Source organism: Vombatus ursinus, unplaced genomic scaffold (genome assembly GCF_900497805.2).
Source record: "Vombatus ursinus unplaced genomic scaffold, bare-nosed wombat genome assembly UNPS02010461.1, whole genome shotgun sequence".
NCBI classification, from domain to species: domain Eukaryota; kingdom Metazoa; phylum Chordata; class Mammalia; order Diprotodontia; family Vombatidae; genus Vombatus; species Vombatus ursinus.
The window spans coordinates 12,280,393-12,298,901 of NW_020950239.1; the positions used below are offsets into that span (position 1 = coordinate 12,280,393).

The 18,509-nt window shown below is 36.6% G+C and overlaps 1 protein-coding gene across 4 annotated transcripts in view; it reads left to right on the plus strand.

The window, feature by feature from the left end:
- Positions 1-18,509, plus strand: part of BMP2K (BMP2 inducible kinase) — a 122,516-nt gene that overhangs the window by 37,744 nt on the left and 66,263 nt on the right. For all 4 annotated transcript variants that reach the window (XR_003568474.1, XR_003568475.1, XM_027854613.1 and 1 more), the window contains exons 2-6: positions 1,529-1,647; positions 7,860-7,965; positions 10,692-10,834; positions 12,544-12,665; positions 14,336-14,417. Coding sequence is in view for 2 of the 4 variants with exons in the window: in XM_027854613.1 (XP_027710414.1) it covers positions 1,529-1,647; positions 7,860-7,965; positions 10,692-10,834; positions 12,544-12,665; positions 14,336-14,417 (572 nt within the window). In the remaining 2 variants the exon portion in view is untranslated. The remainder of the gene's footprint in view (positions 1-1,528; positions 1,648-7,859; positions 7,966-10,691; positions 10,835-12,543; positions 12,666-14,335; positions 14,418-18,509) is intronic.

An 18,509-nucleotide genomic window follows, 5' to 3' on the forward strand; every position in this document is an offset into this window, starting at 1 on the left:
GCACAAAGTCGGCCCTTAGTAAATATTTATTGATTGATTATCATTCTTTACTCTCCCATTATCCCCTGTATCCAATTGTTGCCAAGTCTTATTGATTACCCTTCCTCAGGAAGGAAACAAGTATCTAGTGCCAGGGACTGAATTAGGTGTTTACATCTATCTCCTATGATTCTGACAGCAATCTTATGAGGTAGGTGCTATTATTATCCTTATTTTACAGTTGCAAAAACTGAGACAGAGATCAAAGCGATTTGCCCAGTCACACAGCTAGATTTGAACTCATGTCCTCTGACTCCAAGTTCAGCACTCTGTCTGCTGGCTGACCAGCACTTCTCACATCTTCCCCTTTTCCCTGCTCATACCACAGCTCTTCATCTCTCCTAGACTTTACAGTCATCTCCTAGTCTCTCTATATCCAACTAGTCTTTAACATCCGTGCTGTATTGATAATGTTAAAGCATAGATCTCATCCTACCATTTTCGTATTAAAGAAACTTTAATGGCTTCCCATAGCCTTTAGGTAAAACACTCCTTTATCTTGCATAGTGCTTCATTGTGCTGGCCTATGCAGGCCCCCTCCCTCCCTGCGCTGTACTTTGGAGCAGCTGCGTGGCCTCATGGAATAAAGTGGTAGACTTGACTTTAGGAACAGCTGAGTTCAAATCTGGGCGAATCACCTGTCGACTCTTAGTTTCCTCAGGTCAAAAATAGGGATAATAATAGTGCCCACCTTATCAGGTTGTCGTGAGAATCGGTTGAGATAACTATGTAAAGGGCTTTGCAGGGTTGTAAAGCGCCATTCAAGAGCCTTTTCTCCTCCTCCTGCTTCTCTCCTCTCACCCTCACTTTGTGTATAGTCCTCCATGACTGGAGTGGTCTGTCTCTCCTTGTACCTCTCCTTCAGGGGTTCTGTGCTGATTCCTCCAATTACTATTTCCCCTCTCATCCCTGTGTATGTCTTTTGTATGTATCTTATATTTACTTGTCCGTTAATCTCTTCCCTCCTGCCCCTCCCCCACCTTCCCCATTGTTGATGGATTTAGCTCAGAAGATCTTTGACTTTGGTCAAATCATGTACCCTCTCTGTGTCTTTCTTTGTCTGTAAAATTTGGATAATAACACTGAGCAGTATTTACCTCAAGGATTTTTGTAGGGAAGATAGTGTTAACTGTAAAGTGAAATGTGAAGGTGAACAGCTGTTATCTATCCTCATAATTTATGTATAGCTGTAAAAAGTTTGTTGTTTGAAAATTCTGATATGGTGCCTAAACGGGAAGTCTTAGCATTTTACGAGGCTATAGAGAGAATCATAATTTTAATGAAATAAACTGCTTTACAAATTGTAGGTGAGCTCGCATTTAATGTTTCTAGGTTAAGATTTGAATTTCTTGATAATAAGTAAAGAACAAATGTTTTTCCTCCCTTTGCCCATAGTCATTTTTTAAAACACATGTGATTTTCAAAAATAATCTCAGTTTATATGTCCTCTTCCTTCTTTTAAATTAACTTTCCCCCCTTCTTCTCCCAGGTGGATTCTCCACTGTGTTTCTGGTACGGACGCATGGTGGGATACGATGTGCATTAAAGCGAATGTATGTTAATAACATGCCTGATCTGAACATCTGTAAAAGAGAAATAACAATTATGGTGAGTAAGAGAATAATTAACCTTTGAAATATTTGTTGTGTACTTATGTAGCATCGAATGACTTTCATTAACGATCTTAAAATTTGTTTATGTATACATTATCCCCCTACTGTTGTTTAAAAAATGCAGGCAAAACAGTTAACAAGCATTTATCAAACACTTACTTTATGCCAATGTGCTTTGAACAAGGAGAAAACAAAAACAGTTGCAGCCCACAGGGTGCTTCCATTCTAGTGGGACTGACTGTGCTTATAATTAGGTTTATAAAAGATATGTTGTTTTGGTAAAGGCATAAGCATTACCTTGGTGATAGGGGAGGAGAGAGAGGGGGCAGGCCTTAGGGCAGAGTCCAAGCATTGGTCAGGGCTCTTGGGTCAGTGGCTATGGTGAGAGAGCCTTGTCTCTGAGGCACTGAGTTCAGACCCTCAGCTCTTGTTTTCAGGAAGTCCTGCCTATGATTTTGCTTTTTGGTGAGGCAGTTGGGGTTAAGTGACTTGCCCAGGGTCACACAGCTAGTAAGTGTCAAGTGTCTGAGGCCGGATTTGAACTCAGGTCCTCCTGACTCCAGGGCTGGCGCTCTGTCCACTGCACCATCTAGCTGCCCCAGGTCCTGCCCATGATGGTGCAGCTATCGAGAGTCCTGGGCCCAGCCTGGTCAGTGACTTAGGGACCTAAGGGACAGGGAAGAGTTCCCTTTCTCTGGCTGTTGGGGTTGAAAGTCCCAGCCCTTGCTCTCTCATCCGCCTGTGGGGTTGGAGTGGTGCACGGTCCTAGTTCCAATCCTGGTTAGTAACTCAGGAGCTCAGGGGAGCCCGTATTGGTGGTCTGGGCTTGGCCCTTACATGCAGAAGGGGTGGAATTCTGACAGGCAAGGGCTACTCCAAGAGGCATTACTGGAGGATTTATTAGTGACGCACCGACAGCCCCCACTGCCAGAGGCTGGTGGTGGATGTGAGCAAGATCTGGAGGAAGATGAGTTCAGGTCCTGCTGCTGACCCCGTGCCCATGGTTAGACAGGCCACCCGCTGCCTAAGGGCTTCAGGCAGGGAGTTCCTGCCTCTGACAGAATCCCAAGTGTTATCCTTCCCCCAGAACAACAGCAGCTGCCACAGCAGTGACCCACTGTAACAGATTAAGCACAGTTAGTTCTGAAAACTGCGTTGCTTTACAGTAACTCAAAAGCCGTGGCCCTTCTGATGCCTGGTTCCATAAGCACACTTCTGCCATGCCTGAGGCCAGGAGTTCCAGCCTGCCATCTTGATCCTGAAGCCCTAAGCAGGGGTGGGGAACCTGCAGCCTTGAGACCATGTGTGGTCCTGTAGGTCTTCAGGTGCCCCCCCCCCCCCAAGCCCAGGCACAGTCCAGGCAGTTGTCATATTTGTGTATTTCTTAGCAATTTAATATGTATAAAACAGTGCTAGCAGTTTTATTAGGTTCTTGCATTTTTTTAAATGTGTCACTGGTGAAGTTCTTGAGGGTTGTGCTTGTAAACTCATTTTCCTCATAAATCAGTGTACACTGATTCATGATGAGGTTGGCAGGGCCAGTTACACAGAACCAAAAATTAGTCATTTAAAATGGGTTTCTATTTGTTTTTGAAAAGCTGATGTGATATTTTTTTTTTCCATGTAAGAGTATTGATTGGAAGGGAACTTTGAGGAGTTTATTAGGCACATTGTAGCAATATCCTATTTGTGGCCTCTCGTATTAAATTTGGAGGGAGGTAGTTAATATACTAGGCCAAGTAAAAGCTGCTTAATCAACTTTGAAATTAATCTGACAAAATCAGAAGCATTCTAAAAGCCTCAATTTTCAGTGTTACAAAATATTTAGATGTTCAGAATTTGAGGGGGTGTGTATATATGTATGTATATGTATCTTGTGTTCATTATAAGACAAAATTTAGTGTTAAATGATTTGTTTAATGGTAAACTTGGGAATTGGGGGGTAGCTAGATGGTTCAGTGGATAGAATGCCAGGCCTGTAGTCAGGAAAACCTGAATTCAAATTCAGCCTGGGACACTAATTAGCTGTATGACCTTCAGCAAGTCACTTGACCCTGTTTGCTTCAGTTCCTCATCTGTAAAATGAGCTGGTGAAGGAAATGGCAAACCACTCCAGTATCTTTGTCAAGAAAACCCCAAATGGGGTCATGAAGAGTCAGACACAACTGAAATGTCTTAACAACAAAAATTTGAGAATTAATACTTATATTTTATAAAGTCTTAAGAAGTAATAATTTTGGTCACTTTGGTTTGACAGCAGATCATAAATTGAAACAGTTCTGATTTGGATTTTTAAAAATTTTAACTTAGGGTTTTTTTTTTTTTAAGAGCTCTCAATGGTGCATTAAAAAAATATAAAGCCATTTCTAGTTTTATTTTTAAAAATTAAAACAGTGGTCATCTCTTACGCTTTCTTCCCCACCCCACGGGAGAAGGAGGAGATTAATAAATTCTCTGTTACAGATAAGCAGTCAAGCAAAACAAATTCTCTCACTGGCCTGTCTGAAAAATGCATGTCTCATTCTTCACCCTGAGTTTATTACCTTCCAGTCAGGAAGCATGCTTCATCATTGGTCCCTTGGACTCATATTTGGTTATTGTATTGATAAAATTTCTTCCGTTTTTCAAAATTGGTTGTTTTTATAGTGTATTTACTATATAAATTGTTCTCCTGGTTCTGCTTATTTCATTTGTTATCATTTTATATGTCTTCAAGAAAAGTCAATCATTTTTATATCGTTCTTGTAAATTATTCTTTTGCTCCTACTCATTTCACCCTATATCACTTCATATAAATGTTAACATGTTTCTTTTAAAAATCATCTTTTTCCTCTTTTTTAACAGCACAGTAGTATTCTATTAATTCACAAACCACTGTGTTTCCCAGTTGATGGACATCCTCTTAATTTCCAGTTTTTTCTACTACAAAAAAGAGCTGATATATTTTTTTACAGAAGGGTCTTTTCCTTTTCCTTTTATCTTTTTATGGTATAAACCAGTGAGATTAAAGGGTATGTATTATTTAGTAACTTTCTGTATAAATTCCAAATTAATTTCCAGAATGGTTAGTTCTACTGCCAGCTTCACTAACATTCAATGTGCATGTTTTACCACAGCTCCTCCAACATGGTCATTTTCTTTTTTTGTTATCTTTGCCATTATGATGGCTACGAAGTAGAGCTTAAGAATTTCTTTATTTTGCATATCTCTGTAATTATTGGAGTATTTTTTTTTTCATTTGGAGAAGTAGAAGAAGGGTTATACCTGACAAAATGCTTTACAAATATCACCTCATTTCATCCTTATAACAATCCTTCTAGGTAGGTGCTGTTATAATCTTCATTTTATAGTTGAGGAAACTGAGACAAACAGACATTAAATGACTTGCCCAGGGTTACACAGTTAGTGTCTTGAAGCCAAGTACGTTAGCTCCTTTGCCAGTTAGCTGCCTCAGTGGCTTTAGATAGCTGGTTTTCTTTCTTCCAGAATGACCTATTCCCCTCCTTAGACAATTTATCAGTTGGTTCTAATTTTCAGGACTTATGCAAACCCTATTTTTCTTTTAATTGTACTTTTATGTGTGTTCTTTGCTTATATATTACTTAGGAAATAGTTTCAGCTGCTAATAGCTTATTATAGATAGAATCTATATTGTCCTTTGCCTTTAGTGATATAAAATGTGATATTATCTGTATTTTAAGATAAGTAATTTAGTATCCCTCAGTCTACCATTTTTCACGTTAGAGAAAGCTTTGAAGAAACCATTGTATTGAACATTTTTAAGTTGCTCACATCCTTTTTTACATTTTGCATCAATAATGGGTAAGGCCTTATAGAACACATAGTCTAACATAATTAAAAAAAATTTTTCTGGGGAAGAAAAGTTTGAACTCTGATTTAATTGCCTGTTGTAATGGTTTCTATTAAACATTTTAAAAATTGAATTGTGCTAAAAGTATTAACAAATGAAAGATAGTGTTGTTGCAGTGGAGAGGACTGTTAGTTTTGAAACCAGGAAGACCTGATAGGGCTGACCCCTTCCTGCTGTAGGCAGTTTGACTATATGAGTCTCAGACAAGGTACCTACCATATTAGCAGAGGGATTTTCCTTGGGGAGTGGTGGCAGTGGTGTTAATACCCATAAAATCACAGTTCTCTCTCTGTTGTTAGTAATAATCATATGAAGTGTTGTTCTGAATAACTAATGATGGTAGTAATGGAAACCAGAGCAAATCTGAATTTACTTCTCTTGTAACAGATTGGCAAGAATGAGTGAAATACGTTGGTGTTAATGGGACTGTGGAAAGATAGATATGTGTATATATTGTTGGTGAGGCTATGGTTTGATTCGACCATTCTGGGCTCCATTTGGAATTATACTGGAAAGAGTATGACGTGCTTACCTTGTGGCCCAGAGATCCCAATGCTAGGTGTATACTATAAAAAGATCAAGGATCAGGATGAAGGAACCTATGTGCACTAGTGTATTATTTAAAAATTTTTTAAAACAGTGCTGCAGCTGTTTATTTTTTCAGTCTGCTTTAATTTATTTATTTTTAGAATTCTTTTTAAGATTTTGAATTCTAAATTCTCTCCCTCCCAACCATTTCCCACCCACTGAGAAGGCAAGCAATGTGATATCAATTATTCATGTGAAATCACGCAAAACATTTCTGTATTAGCCATATTTAAAAAAAAAACCAGAAAAATAAAGAGAAAATTATACTTCAGTTTGCACTCAGAGTTCATCAATTCTCTCTGGAGGTGAGTAGCAGTTTTTCATCATGAGTCCTTTGAAATTGGCTTGGATCATTGAATTTGTCAGAATAGCAAAGTGACAGTTAATCATTGTTACAACATTGCTGTTACCGTGCATAACACTCTCCCGATTTTTTCTTACTTCACTTTGCCTCCGTTCATGTAGGTCTTGTCATGTTTTTTTCTGAGGGCACCCTCTCTAATAGGTTTAGGATGAAAATTTGGGGGGGGAGGTGAAAGAGTTTTCCTTTAAATAATAGAATACCTTTCGCCTGGATCATATGTTATAGTTTTCAGTGGTATAGACAGCCATTATTTCTTTTGATCTTACAGCGGCCTCCTGAGATACAGGTAGTAAAAATGATTCTGTTTCTGTTTTATAAATGAGGAGAGTGATGTCCAGAGAAATGAAAGGATTTGGTTAGTCAACAAACTTATTAAGTGCCTACTGTCTGCCAGGCATTGTGTAAGTACTGAAGATAAAAAGGCCAAAACGACCCCTACTCTCAAGAAGTTTAATTCTAGTAGGGGAGAGAGTGGACAAACCCTTATGAACATAAAAAGTATGAAAAGGACAAATTGGTGCTAATCTGAAAGGGAAGGCGGAAGCATTAGGGGTGGCTGGGAAGAGATTCTTGTAGAAGATGGGATTTTAGTTGACCCTTGAAGGAAGCCAGAAAACAGGTGATGAGGGAGAACTTTGTAGACATGGGGAGAGCCAATGAAGAGGCATCGGTTGGGGGAAATGGAGGAAGAGCAAAGAGACTTGGTGTCACTGAATCCTAGAGTAGAGTGGCTGGAAGTTAGGTGGTAAGTAAATAAGAAAGGAAGGAGAGGGCTGGATTATAAATGTTACAAATGACTTTAAAATCTTAACAGAGGATTTTCTACCATTGGAGTTTATTGAATCCCAGGGGGGTAGGGTGACATGGTCAGACTTAGATTTCAGGAAGATCATTTTGGTAGCTGAGGGGCAAAAGACCCTGTAGGAGGATTTGTCTGGTGTTCCATATTGCCTCCTTCAAGTAAGCAGTGTATGTAGCACCTCCTTAGTAGTTTTAAGAAATGGGAAACCTAAAGTGGTCACTGATAACAGTAACAGACTGTTCCAGTCACATAACTGTATTGAAATTGCTTTTATAAGTTTCAGTGAACCCTTCATATTTTGGTTAACTTATAAAAAACAATATAGTTTTCAAGTACTTCTTTGATGATTGGCTCCTAGAAAATAAACTAAATATGCCAAATGTTTTCAAATAAAACCATGGAATGGCATTTTATTCTAAGAATCTTTTAGTTAAAATCACATCTTACAGAGGTGATTCCGTATTCGTATTTTCTTTTTTTATTCCCTAAATATGGGTTAATTTGTAGCTATTAATAGAGGATAAAGTTTTGTAATGTGGTTTTCAGTTCTATGATTATTAATTCTTTTAATCTCTTTTACAGAAAGAGCTATCTGGACATAAGAATATTGTGGGTTACTTGGACTGCGCCATTAATTCAGTTAGTGATAATGTATGGGAAGTACTTATCTTAATGGAGTACTGTCGAGGTAAGTAAACTACTAAATATTCCATTTATATTTTACAAAATTAAAAGAACATTCTTTTAAAGTAGATAACTAGTTATCTTTGTTTCTCTTAGTACAACTGTCCCCATGATTCCAGGCACTTATTATTTCAGTTTTAGTTTTCAGTTTCAGCCTAATTAAGGAAGAATATTATAGTCATTTAAATCTTAGTCAGTGTTACTACAGAGATGACATGCCATCAACATACTGTTTTAAATGGATAATTAAAAATGTAGAGGAAATCTAAGCAGATAAAGAAAATATTTCTTGCGACAGGAAGCATTCTCCTTCCATGGGGTTTGTAATTCTGATTAAAATACAACAAAAGATAATGGAGTTCCATTGGGCAGGACTAACCTATCATGTAACATGAATTGTATCATAATTCTACCAAATTTAGCTGAGAGGACAAGATTTGACTTGGGCTTGGCTGTGCAAGCCTGGAATCAATGATGTGCAGTTTTCTTAAGTTTCAGAGGATACATAAACTAAATTGTATTTTAACCTAATCATGTGATAATGCGTTTTGCAAGTACCATATTTACTGAATGACTGCTTAACTTTTTTTTGGCTAATGTTTTTCCTGTTGTACAGTAGTTATGTTGGGGCAGTTATGTCAGCATCTGAATCCTGCCAGGCTAATCATATCATCTTTCTGAAAGTGTCCATGCTTGCTTAGCATACCTAGGAAGCACTAATGGGTTCCTATTGAGGGACAGTTTTGTTCTTATTAATAGCTATCACAATGTTTTAAAAGCTGTGTGTAATGGCAGTAATTTTGGGGAAAAACCCAACCATTATTTTCCTCTCTAAATTAAAGGATTAAAAAAAAAAGGAACACAGAATATTCAGGGTTAGTATGTTGTGAAAATTTGATTTTTAGGCCGTATAAAAATCCTTCAGATATTTGAATTCAGCATGGCTTTCTAGTTTTTCCCCTCATTTTTACATATTTTCACCATTATATACATGTTATTGTCTTTTTAACAGACACTTTTGTTTTCTCATTTCCCAGATTTCTGAATTTCTGTAGCATTACAGTTGTTGATCTTTAACTTGAGTAGGCCAGAATTTGACAGCTCTTATTTCTGATGTGACTGGGGACTAGGCTAGTAATTAACATCTAGATAACTTTTTTTACCCTGGCAAACTGAAGCCGTAGAAGTACCCTTTAACCTAGTGATTGGCCTTATCTACTTCCTGTTTTCTCTAATTTAAACAACCATTTGTTTACCCATTGTCATTATGGTGTTTGCCCTTTGAATTGATAATGCCAAGTTGTGACTGGTCCTGAGGAAAAGTTTTAGCATTGCCCTATATTTCAAGGTTCAGAAACATCTTCAGAGAATAATAGAAATATTTGGGTGTCTATAACTAAATGAGATGTGGGAGGACTATATGTGCATACACTTGAAATGAATGAGTTGTAGGCTGGGACTTCTTGAGACAGCCACTCACAACATCGCCACTTTCATTTAGCGGAAAAGGAAGGAGACATTATACATAAACTTTATTTTTTTTTTTTTGGGGGTGAGGCATTTAGGGTTAAATGACTTGCCCAGGGTCACACAGCTAGTAAATGTCAAGTGTTTGGTCTGAGGCCGGATTTGAACTCAGGTACTCCTGACTTCAGGGCCGGTACTCTATCTACTGCGCCGCCTAGCTGCCCCGATACATAAACTTTTGAGACAAGGGAATTTTACCCTGTTTAAAGCATCATACCTTTAAAATTTATATTATCTTGAAATTTATTACATATGTCTTTGCATTTTCATTTAAAACATGTATAATATAGTTAGACTTTTCTTGATTACTAAGGTAAGGATCAACAAAGTACCCAGGGACGGTTAGCTTCTATACTAAATAACTTTGAATGACTGTACTTTTTAGATATTTTCTCTACTATTAAGGAATGGGAAACCTGTGACCTTGAAGCCACACAGAACAAACCCTTTTATTAAGGGGATTTGTTCTGTAAAATTTAGACTCAGTCAAAAGGCTGCACCCAAGGACCTAGAAGGCCACATGTGGCCTCAAGGCCTCAGGTTTTCCACCCCTGTATACTGTGGGCTGATCTGCTACCTTATTCTACACAAAATCAAATGGGTGATGGGTCTGCAGGTACCTTTTCTAAAGGTGCGTGGGCTTAGTAACAGTTATTTCCCTTGCAGTGAAGAAGCAATTTTTCTGTGTCTTCATTGGTTAAATTAGCCAGAAATATGACTTGTAGAAAAGTGAGGGTATTGCTGTAACAACTTTAAATTAAAATATTACTTTATTAGAATAACTAATTAAAATTATTTATTAAAATTTTACTTGTCTGTTTCTCAAAGATGTAAGTCTAATCAAAATAATAAATAAAATGAATGTCAATGACTTGTATGATATGGTGTTGACTTTGAAATTTGGTGGCTTGATAGAAGACTTCATCTTTCTTTTTAATGAAGATCATCAGTGAATACTTCAGTTTTAAAATGGACATTCCTAAATAAGTGATCGTAGTGATTTAGAGCTGTGAGAACCTTTGGGATCATTTGTGTGGGGAGGGAAACTATGGTTCAGGGGGTGGAATGTTGGCCAGTATCATAGGACCTAGTGTGGTCGGGGGCAGATGGTATGTGACATGGTCCTTTTTGACTATCCCTCCCTGGTCTGAAATTTCTGCTTAGGCCAACCTTCCTTTTCAGCCTGTTTTCCTCTCTTGGCAGCTGGACAGGTGGTGAATCAAATGAATAAGCGACTGCAGACAGGTTTTACAGAGCCCGAGGTGTTGCAGATCTTCTGTGATACCTGTGAGGCTGTGGCCAGGCTGCATCAGTGCAAGACTCCAATTGTGCACCGGGACCTCAAGGTAAGGTGCTGGCCACCATTTTGTGAAGCTGAGCAATCTTTCTGGGATTCTTGATGCTCAGAATGAGTGTGGGAACAACAACCTTTGGTGTAAATGGATGCAGATTCTTTTATTTTCTTTATTAAGTACATTTTTTATGAGGAAGGAATTTGTTTTTTTGTTATGTTCTTTGATTATTTTCAGTTGGACAAATGTAAGATGACATTTATGTGCCATGTAAATCTTGCAGATTTCTCTACGAAAGTTGAAATTTCCAAGAAATTTCAGATGAGAATTCATTATTAAAAATCCAGAGGAAAACGTTGTTTAATTCCATGTAGCCCATACTTTGAAAGCCTAATGTTTATAATTCTATAAAGCTATATAATTCTATATATAAATCTGTGCTATTTATAATTTTTTGAAGATAGCTATTGTCCACATATTTACAGTTGGTGAATTTTTTTCACTGTGGTATGCAAAAACCTGGTGATGGGTAGTGCAGAATTATAAAAGAAGAAAATTAGTTTTAAAGTAATGATTTAACTTGGGAACTGAAAGAATTGTCTAAGGAAATTGAAACTGCATTGTTTTTATAAAGGAGAAGAGTGTCATATAAATTAATAGCACATACAAAATGTATTTCATATTTAGTGGCACATTTTTGTTGGCCTTGCATTTGAGTGAGAAGTTAGATAAATTTCTTTTAATGGTACTCAGATTTTTTTTTTAAGAATTGTGGAAGAAACCTATCACTACGTACACTGATGGAAATTAAATAGTATAATTGAAACTTGCTTATGGTTAAGTGAATTTTGAGCAGTATTCTAGGCAGGAGTTTTGTACTTAGGGCTTTAGAAGTAGTTACGGGGCAAGGGGAAGGAGACTCCTTCGATGTCTTCTTTGCAGATGAGCTATCATTCCTCATCAAGCTAGCCAATCATGATTTTAGTTGGTTGTGAAGTGATTTTTGACCAACCTGGTGCTCTTTGATTATGCTGGAACCCTGGAAGATATAGAGATCTTAACTGATTTAACATTCAGAGGGTTTCAGGCAGTGTTCTGAGTCTATAGGCTATCAGCTGCTACTCCAGAAATGCCTTATCAGGAGCAATTTCTGTTGAATCCTCAGATTACTGCTTAGTACATTGAGAAACACCTCAAGTAACTGCGGTGAATATAGAGGGCTTCCATTTGAGACTTCTCCACAAATGTCCTGTTTTCTTTAGGGACTTAGTCTTGAGTCAAGGGAGACGTTTGAACACTGGTGAAGGAAAGGTATATAACTGCTGCTACCTTTCCTTGCTCCACGAAGCCTTTGTTGTCTTCACCATCTGCTGTAGAAATGTTGCCATTATGTTAAGTAAAGTAAGACAGGAGAACGGAAGCATCATCTTAAGTAAAGCAGGAGAACACAGTAAATATAATCTGCCTGACTTCTTCCACTTAGCTTTTGGGAGAGCATTTCTACATCAGGGCTATCCTGAACTGTGATATGATGACTAGTATGTGGGCCATTTAATCTTTATTTTGGTAAAGTTAGATTTTTCTCTTTAGTCATACAAGTCATCTCAACTGAGATTACTGAGCATTCATTAAACATCTATTTCTCCGTGGTCCCTGCCCTCAAGAAGCTTATTTCCTGATCTGTGTGTGTATTTACATAAAACAGAGGAGGAAGAGATAAATTTGAAAACCTTTGTAATAATTCAGTTTTTTTTTCCCTTAAGGTAGAAAATATTTTGTTGAATGATGGTGGAAACTATGTCCTTTGTGATTTTGGCAGTGCAACTAATAAATTCCTTAATCCTCAGAAAGATGGGGTAAATGTAGTGGAAGAAGAAATTAAAAAGTAAGTCTGGGGGGGGTCTTATACTTTATTTTATGAGGATATAAGTAAATTTTGATCTGTTTCTAATCCTGTAAATAAAACAAGCCTATTGGAATTAATTTTAGGAATTACATGAAATGAATTAGGTTTCAGCACCTCAGTTGCTAATTTACATCTGAATCTAGTGCAGTAGGAAATATTTGATACCTTTGATACTATTTTGAATTTAGCTTTTATTTAATATCTGGTACTTATAAGCAAATTTGCTAACTATATTTCATATAAGAATGGCATCATTACAGATATTTTTAAGAGAGCATAAAATGTCGTTAGTAACCTTTGTTTTTCATTGGTGCTTATTGTGAGACCTTGTACATGCAAATTATTCTTTGTCATAATAATTTCAAAATATCTTATCTTTTCTTTATGATTTAATGTTAAGAAAGATAAGTACATACCTTGAAGACCATTCTTTGATGAAAATCATGATTATTGGGCTTTTAAAATGGAATGCTCCTGTAATTTTGTGTATCTTTGAACTATGCAGGGCTTTGGTTAAAAATAAGAACCAGCTTCTTAAGCTTTTGTGTATCATGTATTTAACATATTTTTAAAAAGTCTAGGCTCCATCAATAGCCATTTTTCCTACTTATAGTATTTTCTTCATCCTTTGGAAAATGGAATTATTTCATTATACTTTATTATCCTTCAACAAAATATACTTAAATATCATAGTATGAATAGAGTTATGTAATATATACCCCAATTCCTACCTCTCTGATACGCCTACTCTTATTTGGAGTGTGCCATCCTAACAGGATATCCTAAGAAGGCATTCAAGAATTTTATTTTATTTAGCTGTGAGACACTAATAGTAAAACATAGACAAAACATATATTTACTTCATAATTACTTCTGATAACATTAGGAAAATATACTTCTCATTAAAAGAATTTCCTTCACATAAAGAAATGTTATTAAAATTTTAATGTTACATAGTAGACTTTAGGTTTCAATCATTTTCCTTCCTTTCTGTTTGTCTTCACATTTCCTTCCAAATAGCTTCAACTGAGTATGGATTTCATCAGTGTAGATGTAGATCAGAGGATTACACATGTAGAAAGAAGATAGAAGTGAGCTAAGGATCTGTGTGTATAAATATCTATGTATTCACATACAGTCATATACATATAGTATAAAGGAGAAACCCTACAATATTTAAGGTACTTTATTTACAAGGTGTTTATTTCCTAAGTAAGATAATTCTCCAGTAAACATAGTGAAGTAATAAAAATAGCATCAAATGCAAGTTTGTATTTAAAGTTGAAAGGATCTAAGAATGTTTTCATAAAGAAATTATTTTCTTTCTGTAATTTTGTAATTTTAAATAAGAAATTTAAGGGAACCAATCCATTGCCATCATTTAAAGTTTTGAATAAAGGAAATAAAGTTTTCTTATTAGTGAGATATATTTTCAGAATTAAAATCTTTTTCAATACCTTCTGTTGATTAATCCTTGGGGGACTACATGATGACTTTTTAAATCCTAAAGCACAAGACTTTATTGCACATAGAAGATTTATTTGTAATAACTTATGGCATGTAGTTATTCAGTTTTATTTTTTGGGGGAACCAATGTAGTATCTTTCTTTTGTTGACATCTCCATTCCAATTCACTTATTTACTGCCAGGTATACGACTCTGTCATACAGAGCTCCTGAAATGATCAACCTTTATGGAGGGAAACCTATTACCACCAAGGCTGATATCTGGGTAAGGAAAAGGGAAGGGCACAATTTATTTCAGGCAAGTCAAATAAGAAATGATGAAAGAATCCAGTTCAGTATAAAGAAAAGCACTAACTTCATAGCGAGTAGAAAAAAGAAGGCAATATGATTATATTCATGGAAATTAAAAGGATTAGGAACAGTGTTATTAATCTAAGACTTGAAATTGAGGACTTTTTGCTTGAAATAGATAACTTATTTCTAAATAAGTTAATTTTTTGACTTATTGATAAAATGTTTCAAATGCATTGTATTTTTCTGGCCTATTGGAATTTAGGCTAGTTCATGGTTCAGAAAAATCGGGTATGATTAATTAAAAATATGCGATACTTTAAGGAATACTTTTGAAGTCAGTTAATGAAAACCAACGCAATTAATGTTATCTGTATTATCTCTCTATATGTATGCAGATACTTTTTAAATTGAGAGACATATCATAGAACAACTTCTGGGTATTAAGGCTTGTCAATATGACTTAGTTTTTAGAAGTAGAATTTAGAAATAGAATCATGAAATGTTAGTTGCAAGGCATCTTTAAAGGCTTCTAGTTTCACTCATTTTACAGGTGAGGATCATGTTATATGAAGCTATTTGATTTTTATTAAGTTGTCATATTCTAAATGGCTAGTATTTTGATTCCTTTCTAGCCTAGTATGTTTAAATAGCTGATGTCAGTATTCCTCTTTGAAAAGAGGTGTGGACCTAGTTTTTACCCAGTGTTATTCATAGAATAAGTGGTTTTACTCATGTCCTTCACTGATTCATAGAGCTTTCATTCACTCTTTCTTTGTTTTATGTTGAAGTCTGCATGTAAATAGTCCCTGACCACGGATAGAAGTTTGACATCTTTTGTTTCCATTCTTCCTTTCATAACTAACCAGAAAAGCTAGACTTGGATACTTTGTTAGATCCATGATTTTATTTTGTGTGTACCCTCTCCGCCACTGCAGATGGTGAGTCCTCCAGGCCTTCTTGCACTGTCTTTTCTTGCCTGTGTTTTCCCATTGATCCTTCATAGAGGACTTATTTAAGACCCTCGTAAGCAAAAGGTTTAATAATAGGGAGAAAAAAAAGCATTCTGGTAAACTTTTCAAGGCCCAGTAATTTAAAAAAAAAATTTTTATGTGTTGACTTTGAAATGTATGAATTTTCTTTATATCCTATCTAGCTTTAAAATTGTTAAAAGGAGTCTAGTCAAACCAAAGTAATAATGTATGTTTAGTGAATTTAATATTCTCCCTAGACCACCAATCTGCATAATTTAAATAATAATCATAGTTCACATTTATGTAGCAGTTAAAAGTTTAAAGAATATTTTGGTCACAAACTCTGTGTCACTCTGTAATGTAGTCAGAAGTGTCAAACATTTGTTCTGCAACATTTCTGAGGGCATCCCAAACCAGATTAAAATGTAATCAGCAGATATTTAACAAAATAAAAATACATTTTTAAAAGTAAGTCACTGTGTGGCCTATAGGGCTGATAATGTATGTATGAGTGGCCGCCATTTCTGTTTGAGCTTGACACCCCTGGTCTCAGCATTGTCATTGTTATACTGATGAGAGTGATTGGCTGAGGGTCTCGAAGCTGGTGCTTGTCAGCCAGGCCCATGCTCTTTCATCTGTACCACACTTCTGAAAACGTTTTTCATCCCAGGTAGACTTGAGCAACATAACATAGTGGATTGAGTCTCAGGCCAAGGAACAGAAGAAATGACTCCAAACAGCACCTGTTTGTGTGGCTTGAGGCAGGGTACTTGACCTTCTGCTCCTCAACTTTTTAATGTATAAATGAGTTTGGTGACACAGGAGATGAAGCATTGGACCCGGAGTCAGGAAGACCTGAGTTCAAATGTGGCCTCAGCTGTGTGGCTTTGGGCAAGTCACTGAACCTCTGCTTCAGTTCCTTCAACTGTAAAATCAGTAAGTCAGTCAGTAAACACTAAGTGCCTACTGTGTACCAGGCACTGTGGTAAGCGCTGGGGATACAGAGAGAGACAAAACACAGGCCTTGACCTTAAGGAGCTCACAATCTAATGGGGGAGTTAACAAGCAAACAACTTACATTTGAGATAAACAGGGAAACAAGTCAACTTATTTGATGGAAGGCACTTTTTATAGAAGGTGGGATTTTCATTGGGACTTGAAAGAAGCCAAGGAATCCAGAATGCAGAGATGAGGAGATCTGAGAGCATTCCAAGCATGGGGGACGGCAGAGAGAGTACTGAGAGCTGAGAGACGAAGGGTCTTGTTCATGGAACAGCCAGGAGGCCAGTGTCCCTGGATTGAAGAGGACCATGCCAGGGAATAAGGTATAAGAAGACTGGAAATTTAGCAGATGGTTAGGGATGAAGGGCTTTCAGTGCCAAATGGAGCATCTTGTATTTGCTTCTGGAGGCAATGGGGAGCTACAGGAGTTTATTGAGTAGGGCACTGGCATGGTCAGACCTGTGTCTTAGGAAGATCACTTTGGGGTGAATGGAGGATGGATTGGCATAAACGGGGATGATGATGATGGTGGTGGTGGTGGTGGTGATGATGATGATGATGATGATGATGATAGCATCTGTCCTCCAGGAATGTTATGATGATTAAATGAAATTTGTAAAGCGCTTTTCAAACCTTTAAATGTTGTATAGATGTTAATTGTTGTTATGTTAAATCTTCTAAAGTGTTGTTGAACTCTTAAAATTCTGTTACTGTGACTGAGTTCTATACTACTTGAATATCAGGCCAGTATTCAGTGGCAGGGAAAATTGCAAGAGAGACCGTAACTTTGATGATTTTTAAACCAGAAAGAGTATATTAAACTCATGATTCAAACACATGGTAATAAGATGGTTATAGGATGCTGCCATATTTTCAAGTTGAGAAAACATTTGAATACTGTTAGGTCATTGACTGTGTGAAGATGAATCTTTTATGTGGCATTTCAGTTCATATACTTCATTTTAGATTTTAGTTTAATATTTAAGTAAAGATTAAGTAAAAAGTAAATTGCATTAAACTGTTCTGTGGCTCTTTTGTTTGTGTTTTACCATAGCTCATTATATAAATAAAGTATGTACAAGAGCAAGAAGTAGAAAAGGGGAATGGAACTGAGATTGTCTAGCCTAAATTAAAAATTGCTCTATCTTTAGAGAATTGAGATTCAAAATTAACTGTTCCAAGAATTGTAAAGCCCTTTATTTATATTTTTAAAGGAATAGTAAAGATAACCTGACATCTGTGTAGCACTTTGAAGTTGGCAGAGTGCTTTAGGTACATTATGTTGTGCCTCACAGTAATTTTGAAAGATAAAATTTACAGGTATTATTATTCTTGTTATTGTCCTTTTACATAAGGGGAAACTAAGGCTTATTGTCATATAGCTAGTATGTGTCAGAGATGAAATTGGAACCCATGTCTGCTGCCTAACTCGGAATGTAACTCTGTTCGCTAGTGTGACACCAGCCAGAGTACAGCTGTGAAATGATGTGACTAAAGTTAGTGTAGTGGAGTAGAAACAACATTGGACTAAACCAGGTTCTGGTCCCAGCTGTGCCCTTGACTTGCTGCCTAACCTTAGGTATGTCACTCAAGGGTAACTTCACCTTACCTGGAAAGTAATGGAATTGAGCCAAATGACCTGAGGTTCCTTCCAGCTCTCCTACTTGTTGGTTTGTACGGTACAAAGCAAAGCAATAACGGATAGCCTTAGAAGCAGTGAAAAGCTTTTAAGAATATCACTCTTGAGATCGCCCTACATTAGCTGATTGAGAGACAGTAAGAAGAAATTTACATTTTTATCAGTGAATTCAGGATCATACAGAATTACCAAGTCAGTCATAGATCAGTCAAAATCAGATTTTATATTCTGGACAAGTGGCAGCAGCATTCCATGATTCTGTAGTGATAGTAGGTTTATAGTATTTGTTTAGCGTTCGAGGAATTTAATTTTTTTTTTTTTGGTTGGAAATTTACACTCTAGACTTTGTGGTTCCAAATCCATTCTTCTGTCATTGAGGTTTTGACTAATGTTCTTTTTAAAAATCCAACAGAGTTACTACAGGTTGCCTTTTAAAAATCTGGAAAAACAG